Source organism: Aulonocara sp. 'chitande type north' Nkhata Bay, linkage group LG16 (genome assembly GCF_057382095.1).
Source record: "Aulonocara sp. 'chitande type north' Nkhata Bay isolate Kocher_YH1m ecotype deep benthic linkage group LG16, A_spYH_male_GT1.1, whole genome shotgun sequence".
In the NCBI taxonomy this organism is placed as follows: domain Eukaryota; kingdom Metazoa; phylum Chordata; class Actinopteri; order Cichliformes; family Cichlidae; genus Aulonocara; species Aulonocara sp. 'chitande type north' Nkhata Bay.
Genome location: NC_141359.1, coordinates 22,139,334 through 22,149,083, shown reverse-complemented (window position 1 = coordinate 22,149,083; position 9,750 = coordinate 22,139,334). Strand labels below are relative to the sequence as shown.

General features: G+C 41.4%; 1 protein-coding gene across 2 annotated transcripts; it reads right to left on the bottom strand.

Moving 5' to 3' along the window:
• Positions 1–1,943: 1,943 nt before the first annotated feature.
• slc5a3b (solute carrier family 5 member 3b) lies at positions 1,944–8,854 on the bottom strand. Of its 2 annotated transcripts, none has more exons than XM_086266506.1 (2): positions 8,465–8,854; positions 1,944–6,364 (listed from the first exon to the last, which is right to left on the bottom strand). In XM_086266506.1, exon 2 carries the CDS (start codon positions 6,072–6,074, stop codon positions 3,939–3,941), a length of 2,136 nt encoding a protein of 711 aa, XP_086122632.1. In that variant the 5' UTR covers positions 6,075–6,364; positions 8,465–8,854; the 3' UTR covers positions 1,944–3,938. The 2 variants fall into 2 exon arrangements, with proteins under 2 accessions (XP_086122632.1, XP_086122633.1); XM_086266507.1 differs by having other exon boundaries at positions 8,618–8,854.
• Between the last annotated feature and the right edge of the window lie 896 nt (positions 8,855–9,750).

Genomic DNA, 9,750 nt, shown 5'->3' with positions numbered 1-9,750 from the left:
TGTAAAACAAACAGATTGCAGTAATTGAGCTGAGCGTGACTCCTCTGAAAACTAATAGAGTCAAATGTGAGGTCGTCTGTAAGAAAGCTAAGTCAAAACTGAGTCAAGCAATAGGACAATGATCCCAAGCGCAGCTGAAAAGAATCAAGGTGTTGCAAAGGCCCAGTCAAAGTGCAGACCTTAACCTAATTGAAAGACCTCTGCATAAATGAATGCTGGCAAACCTCAATAAACTGAAGAAATGTTGTAAAAGACTAGGCAATTTTAGAGACTGACAAACACATACAGAAAATGAGTACTTCAACTTATTGCTCTTAAAGGTGGGTCCACAAGCTATTCAGTCATGCCATGTATTCATTTTTTCTCAAGATCCGGTCATGGCATGTTCTGTCAAGTCCATCTCCGAGGCAACAACCACAAAATAGTTTAAACACCTTTCACCTAAAATAACCTAAAATAAGCAAAGTGGCCTAGAACTAAAAAGCTTAGGCAACATTTTCTGATTTATCATTACATACAGTTACATTACATACACTTCAGCAAATGTTCTTGGTTACCTTACTTTCTTTCAAAATAAATGAACTGCTACACCAGTACCCATAGAGGAGGAATTGCCTGATCAGCTCACTAAACCTTTTTTTTTTTTTTTGCCTTGTTTATCAGATTTTCTTTCATAAGAGGCAAATGAAGTCCATTGCTATACATGCTCAGACACTTATGGTCCTCATCCTTGTATGAATAATCCATAAACATTAATCATGTCTTCACGGGGAGGTCAACATTGTGACACAGTTCTAACAAAACAATGCTTTTCCCAAAACCAACTGAGAATCTGCAGGCAGGGTTTCAGGTGACAATTCTAAGTTATTAATTAACATGGCACCTTCAGAAAAACCTGCCAAGGAAAGTCTGTGTTTGTCTTCCTTTATTCCAATGTGCTACCCACACAGCCGCCTTTGAAATGTGAATGCTACATTCTAACTTGTTGCTATGGGGAGTCACAGGACATCGCTGATATGAGTCATCGTCTAAATTGAAACAGATCATGGCCACTAAATACCACCCTCTGACTAGAAGCAGTTAATGGCAGTGATGACTGTGTCACTCTAAAAAACACACCGTATTAGTCAACAGATTACCTAACCGTACAATATAGCATTTTGCCTTTGGCATCTGTGCTTCATGCCAAGAAAATTTGCATGATGAATGTCTGTTTTCACAATGTAACTTTTAATCCACCCTTAATTGTGGAAAATTACAGAAGTATGAGGTTTGGTCGCCAGAGGATAAAAGGATGTATGGAGCTAAACTGGTAAGCAGTGGAGATTTGTAAGCCACCGATGCTGGCCTTTTGATTGGTTAAATCTTGTGGGCCTGGAATCACCCAATCCCTGTCTGGCCCTGAGGAGATTATTAGAGCCTTGCCAGGGTTTATATAATCCTGGTCAACAATAAGTAAAAGCTCCCTCCATATATAAACACTGCACACACATGGGATGAAAATTTTGCTACTATAGAAATCCAACATGGAATCCTTCATCTCTTCAGCAGCTCTGAAAACAACATCTCAATCACAGCAAGTTGCAAAATGCCATTTAGACACAATGCAGTTATTCAGAAGTTGTAATGAAAGTCAGTACCAACAGAACCACAAGAGAGGAATTGAAAAGTGAGGTCCATAATTAAACTAATCTGAATTAAAACCATTTAGCAGTTTGTTTGTTTTTTAAACAGATGCCTATGACTTCTTGCATCTTGGAACCAGCAGATAATTACACTGCAATAAAATGTGCCTATAATGCTGCAATAACAGCAAACGCCACCAGCAAACAAATCGTTTGCTGCATACTTCAACTTAATCCTATTATTGTCCAGAAGTGACTTCATTACTCTTTCATTCTCGTTTCATTTCTTTGACTATGAAGAACGAAAACACATCTGGCTTTAGTCTCCACGAAAACTTTATTTTCAATCTCTAAAAATAAAATCCATAAAAATAACAATGTAAAGTCTCTCAGAAAGAAAGAAAGCGTTTTAAAGCTCTTTCCCCATACTCATACAGCAATCGTCTGTTAACCATCCTCCATGTTATGCATCATTCACGCCTGACACAGATAGGGATTGGCCTATCACATTATAAAACTGACGTTTTGGACTGAGGTCATTCAACATTGGTGTCAAAAATACATACAAACACAGTACTTTTCGTTTATTTTTGTATTCTGGGGATGAGGTGTTGATGCGTGAACACGTTACACTGTGGGAACAATGACCACAATCTAGAAGGCCAATGATTTCAAGCACCCTGGCTGAATTGCTTTTTTTTTTTTTTTTTTTTTTTTAAATTAAGAGCTGAATTGCTCTTAATAATCTCACGATTAAGCTCGTCCAGTAAAGTGCTACTTTGTCAACAAATGCCTGAAATGTCATTTCTGCTTAGCATTATCTGTTAATGCTAACTAAAACTGTCTACATGACAGAACAACAAAATCCTGAAAATGACTTTAAACAAACAAAAAAAAAAAGAAAAGAAGAAATGTGGTATCTAATGCACAAAGTTTCAGTACTTAAAAAACTTAAAGTCTGTGTTCGTCGATGTTTTGTCACTTTAACATTGCACACTAAGACACATTCGGTAGGAGGTTCATAAAAGATGCACTTCAAACAAGATTAAATGACATTTCAGCACTGCAGTGCACTAGAAATACATTAACACACAGTAGATACACAACAGATAGCCTGCTATAGAAGAAATGTACATTGTAGGTGATGCAGTGAGCCCTGAAGTATATTGTACACAATGTGGACATAATGCAATAGAGACAAATTTCAGTAATGTAGAGCACAAAATGAAATTTGCATAAAACACAATCTGACAACTCAACTCAACTCATGACTGTTGGTACTTGTGACTTTTTGTTACGATACAATATTAGTACATGAACTTTCAACACAATACAGTCACAGAAAGATAAAAATAACAGTGAAAGTAATGAAAACAAAGAAGAAAACACACTACTAGGAAATGTAGTATAATAAAAATAGCAGTACAGCTCCAGTTATGCCCTGATTTAGGTCATCAGTGACAACATCGTAAACAGCCAATTCAAATGGACCATTTACATTATGTCATTCATTGCAAGGGGAAATGATAGTAGCGATAATAACAACATTATTAGTCTTGTGCTTCTTTCTGCTCTCTCTTTTCTCTCTGTACTGCAAAAGATGTATATATTAAAAACATTAAATATTAACCGTAAGTTTCACTAAATTTAGATGCAACACCTTCAGTAGGCTAAATCAAACAGATATAATAATCACAATAAATATAATGGTAATATTCAATACCAGCAGCGAATGCAATGCTTCGCAGCATTAACTCTTTTTTTCCCCCCAAAGTTCATAATGGCCCCTCAACCAAACAAATAAAAAGAAAAAATTAAAAATAAATGGATATTTGTTAATATCCAATATATGTATGCTACACCAGCAACTAAGCCTACAGTCACTGAGAACAAGAGTAAAATAAAAAGCTTAAAAAAAAAATCACAGAATACATTTATTTTCACAATACAAAAAAGACAAGTGCATATGTCAAATAAGGCAAATATTGAATTCACTTAGAGTACAACAATTCTAAAAATCCCAGTAGATATTTTGAATACAGGAATAACAATAAGCACTGTACAAAATTGACACGCTAGTGTCAAATAAGATTCAGAGTCATAGAGAAGTCATAGTTTTTTGTTTTGGTTTGGTTTTTTTAAAATGTGAAGAAGCTTTCATCATTTAAAAAAAATGATTACACTAAGCTTAGATCCCTGTTAGAGAGCTACAAAATACAACTGTAAATATTACAGACAGAGCTTCATACATCTCTGAAAAGTCAACTCTTTCTAAAAGCCCCAGACACCTCCCACTCCACTCGGTCCTTGTTACTACAGTGAAAAATAAACAAACATGAAGATGCCCACAGAGCAGACTGAGACCAAGCCCAGGTTGAGGAGAAGTTTGACTCGAGGTGGCTCGTACAGCATCTCGGCGATGGCTCTCGCGTCCTCCTTCGCCCCTTTTTGCTGAGCGCTCTGCGATTCTCCCTTATAGCCGCAAACCCAGTCCAGCAAACGCATGCACCTGCTCGTCTCCACACCACTACGGCAGCCTTCCTCTGCTCTGATTGTCTCCATATTTCTGTTACCAATCTGGGCTCCAGGAGTGGTGGCAGGGGACGTTTCTGTACTTGGTGTTGCTGGGTCATGGTCTGTGGAAGGGAGCAGAAGTTTGATATCCATCCCGTCCACGCACCTCTCTTTTTTAACGTCTGGGGGCAGCTCTTTACGCAGGCTTGTGTCACCATTACAGTGGTTCTTCTCAGTCAGCCGGTACGTTTCCTCTCTGTTCTTAGGGGGAGTCATTTCAATGCTGTAGAGCCCCCAGAGGGTGGTGGTGCGAACTTGCTCCTTATCTGGTGGAGAAGTACAGAGACTGACCACAATTGCCACCAACCCTGAAATCCAGAACAGCCCAGCAGCAAAATACATGTAGTGAATTCGAACAACGAAGGCAGGCCTATTATCTGGCTGGTCACAGTGAGGCTGACGGTAGATAAATGCCAGGATCAGTCGTATGGTACCTAGGGTAAAACCCGTCATGCCTCCCCAGAATGCACCTCTCTCATTACATCGCTTCCAGAATACACCTAGAAGGAAAAGGGCAGCAATTGGTGGAGTGAGGTAGCCAGCAACTTCCTGGATGTAGAGGTATGTCTGTCCACCTTGCATCTCAATAATGACAGGCACCCAGGCAATACTGATGACCACCATGACCACAACAAACATGCGGCCCACAATCAACAGTTCGCGTTGGCATGCCTTCGTCCGAAATGTCTGGTAGATGTCCAAGGTGAAGATTGTGCTTGCGCTGTTGAAGATCGAGTCAAGGTCACTCATCAGGGCAGCTATCATGACTGCCATCATAAGACCCCTAAGTCCCACAGGCATCACCGCCATGACCAGACGTGGGTAGGCAATGTTTGAGCAGCCAGCTTGGGAACCACAAACAGCCATGCAGTGCTCCGGCCCGATGCAGGCAATCTCATCTGCAAACAAAATGCGGGATATCATTCCTGGAATGACTATTAGAAACATGGGCAGGATTTTGAGAAATCCAGCCATGAGTGTTGAGCCCTTTGCATGAGCAATGTTTTTTGCTGCCAGTACTCTCTGGACAATGACCTGGTCCGCACACCAGTACCAAATAGATGCAGGCGTCTGGCCAAAAAGAAAACCTGGCCAAGGAATGTCTTCATCCAGGGGACCTCGAAGGATGCTCAGCGAGTTTGGTTTAGGGTCAATGCGACATGAAGGCGAGTATGTGTAGTTTCCAGTGGCTAGTATAGCGGTAACATTAGGAACTGCCTGCATGTACTTAGTTCTGAGACCCTCTAGCCCACCGACTTTGATCAGGCTCATAATGGTTAAGGTGAGGGCTCCACCGATCATCAACACTGCCTGAAGGGCGTCGGTGTAGAGCACTGCCACCAATCCACCAGTGACAGTGAGCAGAGCAGTCATACTGATAAGCAGAACAATAGACAAATAGAGATTCCATCCAAGGGACTCCTGAATAAAGAGAGCTCCAGCATACAAGTCCACAGACAGTTTGGTAAAAATGTAAAGCAGCACAGACAAGAAAGCAAAGTAAACCTTGAGTCGTTTGCCACCATAGCGTTTTGATAGGTACTCTGGCATGGTGTAGACTCCTGAGTGGATATACACAGGGATAAACACCCAGCCAAGCAGCTGCAGAAGTAGAAGTGCATTAAATTCCCACGCTCCTACAGCATAGCCACTTGCTGCTCCTGACCCAGCCAGGCCAATGAAATGTTCACTGCCAATGTTGCTGACAAACAGCGAGGCACCTATCACAATCCATGTCATGGAGCGTCCAGCCAGGAAGTAGCCGCTCACAGTGCTGCGATTGGCTTTCCACATGGCAAGAAACCCGATGGCTAGCACCAGGACGAAATACAGTGCCACCACAGCTATGTCCACTGCTTCCATTCCACCAGCCATTTTTTTTACAGATTATGTTTAAAAAAAAAAAAAAAGTCTTACAGGAAACTTTAAAAAAATAAAAGAAAATAAAGAAAAATGGAAATATATAAATATACTTATTTTGCACTTGTTTAAATGGAATGGAAATGTTGTGCTTTGGTTTGCTGTCTGGATGGAAGTTGTTAAGATCCACTGTCTGGTCAAATACACTACTTGGATGGGGTTATCCACTGGCACTGAGGTCGTTCTAGTTTTTAAGCGGAGGATGCTGCACGTCTCTGGTCTAGAAAAGCCAAGAGTTAAAATTCCTGCAAGACAGCAAAGAAAAACACCACATTAGAGGTTTGATTTGAAGTGTAGTGGGGGCAAAAAAAAAAAAAATTACAGAAATGTGTTGCATCTGATGACAAAAATAAAAAGATCAAAAATCACTAATAAAAGAAAATATATGTAAATATATGAAAATATGCTCAGTAAACTACATGAAGCTCAATATATTATTGCTCATTTCCAGCTTTGCAACTCTAGTATTTTTCCAGTGGGATTAGACTTCCTGTGACTTTCCTCGTTAATCTGTTTAAAAACAAAAGGACTCAAGCCACACTACTATAAAACCTTCAAAGAAGCATTATGTAAGACATCATGAAATGTGGCAAAGACTATGCCGCTGCGCCACTACCAAATGTGCAGTTTGACTTGTGCCTTACACAAAAACTTGCAGCGCATTAAAATAAACAGGTAGCAAAAATACATTTAGGGCTACAAGTTTAAATATGGAGCTAAAGGAGTATAGCTCCTTTATATATACCACACAAAACAAGGACCGATTCACAATGTCTGCTTTTATGGACACACCTGAATCTGTTAAACTGGCATCGTCATATTCCACTCCTGAAATTAGAAGGACATTTAACTGCACCAAAAGTTTATAGCTAACTGCATTCTGCATATGCTAAATATTCCAAATTCTGCAGGAACATAAGATTACAAGAGGGATGGATTAAAATAAAATTCTTGTGTCAGCAAAAAGTAATATGCAAGGGGATGTCAGAGCACATCTGTTTTGTGTCAGTCTCATACACACATACACACACAAACATACAAACACACACTTGGCTGCCAGGCCCCTCCTGAGGTTTCAGCTTGCCATGCATGGGAGAAAATAACCCCACGCATCGGACTTCACAACCATGCTTTATGCATAACCATCCCTCTCTGTAAAAGAAGCCTTTGTTTTCATTTTACCATCTCATCATCAAGGCCTGCGCTCCATGTGTTCACCACAAACTGCCCATGAGACTCTGAAATATAGCATTCATTCATTCAGCAGACAAATAGAATTGTATTTGCAATATCATTATTTAATGCAAGAGTCAAGCTCAATCACCAACACCCCGGTATGCCAGGATGGGGACTCGCGCAGCATGCTCCCACATACTGACATCATGGGTTTAAATAATGCCACGGGGCAGACTTTAGCACATGCATAACACATTAATAAATCCATGTAGTTAAAGTTTATTTCTTCTTCTTTTTTGTTTCTAAGCCAAGACCTATCTAAGAAGGTCTAGTGTGCAAGTGCATAGCAGTTACTTGACAGCAGAGATGCACGCCAAGACAAACGTGTCCTGGCATGTGCCAATACCACATTGGGAATACGAATTACAATAAAATATATAAACCCTGAGGATAAACAGAAGCTGCAATTTATTTAAGGAGTCGTTAAGGACTAAACTTATGCTGAGCAGCTTACTTTGCACAGCCGGATTTTAAATGAATGTCGCTCTCTGGCAACGGTCACAGCAGCCTACAAGGAGACACCAAATGTGGCACCTCTGCTTTAAATGTCTAATAACACAATAAGCGATCAAGGGCTTTGGAGCAAAGGCCGACTGACGCCATCGTGGAGAGCAGCGGTATAATGGATAGTTAGTGTACAAAACAATGCCAGATGTGCCTGACAGCCTGAGAGTGCCTTTGTGAATACAGAGAGGAGGGCGACACCAGTCTACCACGGTCAGGCAAGTAGTCCCAACTGCACCTAAGTAGTGGGGGGAAATTTCTAGAACAGTCACTCATTCATCCGCCTGCAAAAACTGCGCATCTTCCAAGAGATAGCAGTCGTCATCATTAGCCATCCTCGAGATGCGGGACGCGTTTCCAAACACACACGGACGGCTCTACGCGTACTCCTTCACACTTTTTACCCTTTAAAACATCCGTCATTTCCCCCTGCCTGACGTCAGCTGTAAAACATGAGTCTGGTGGCTCAACAGTCAGTTGGCACCCCATTGAATGAGACCTAGCGTAGCTTTAAATAAAAGCAGCCTCAATGGACTTCCCGCTGGCACGTGCTCGGATATTTTGGTTTATTGACAAAACAGCTCAGCCTCCACACACACACTCACCGGTTCTGCTGATAAAAAAAAAAAGTCAAAACAAGTCGCTACACATGTATCTGGATCGCTAGTGTTCGCGAACGCGCCAAAAGCAAAGAGATTCACAACCGTCTCTCTCCACGCCCCATAGGCGGAGATGTGTGTGGAGAAGCGTCTTCGTACTGAATGCTCGCAGCTTCCTCGGCTCACGTAGGTCGCCTCTCCAGGTTGTGGACTTCACATTAACTGCCGGCGTGTCTCTTCCGACTTTCACAGAAAGCTGTGATGCCCGTCAGACAATGCTGCCCTCGCTCCTTATAGGCATCCGCTCGATTCCACGCCCCACACGTGTATTACACCCGTGACGTGTTACAGGGCGCAAAATACCGCCTACTAGAAATTGCTCCGGTTTATTATCACTAGGCTACTGGTTCTCCTGGGCACCTGTCTGTTTATGTAAGCTTAGGAAGACAGGCAGGTGCACACTGAGCGATTCAACGGGAAGTCGAGAGTCCTGGGTCACGCCCACCCTTTTCCTCAGCGTGCTTTGAATGAGGAAGATCATTTGCTTGTCCTTAAACAAAATAAGTAGGTTAGGCATATGCATTTTTACGAACTCGTGAAAATTAAAAAGTGTCGGGTTTACTTAAACGTGAAAATGGAGAATAGATGTTAGTATTTACTGGTTTGTCTAACTGGGTAAAGTTGTCTAAATGTTTAGTAACTTTCCACTGCTGATCAGACAAAGCATCCCTAAGCTTGCCAAATCTTCCATAATCTTTTATGTACCCGTAATTAGATACCAAGGTGGCTGCTTAACCTGAACTAACACACCTGGAAGGTCTCGAGCTGCTGCCAATCGGGGAAACTGCTAGAAACCCATTCAAGGCCAGGTCACTGAAGTGTAGCTCCTAATGAGATTTATTTTTTTCTGAAGTCTCCCCAGAAAGGAATTTTTGGCCCGCATGCCAACAACAATGCCCATCAGAGGAATAAAGTTATGCATACTTTGCTGTTGCAACAACACATGTTTTCATTTTCCAAGTGACCTGACACGGACGCTGCTATTTGTTGGAGAGCATCGGGCTTGCAATCTGGAGGAAATAGTTGTCATTGTAGAGCAACAAGAGAAAACACCAGCAATCATCAACACCTAATTTATAGGTGCCATCACTCCATTGCAACACAGAGCTGAGCCACATGAGCTTTGCTCTCTAAAAACAATCATAATAACATTACATCCAGTTGGGAGAAAAGCAAGTGTCTCATTCTTATCAGACAGCAGCACCTCTTGTGTTGAGTGGGCCCTAAATAGT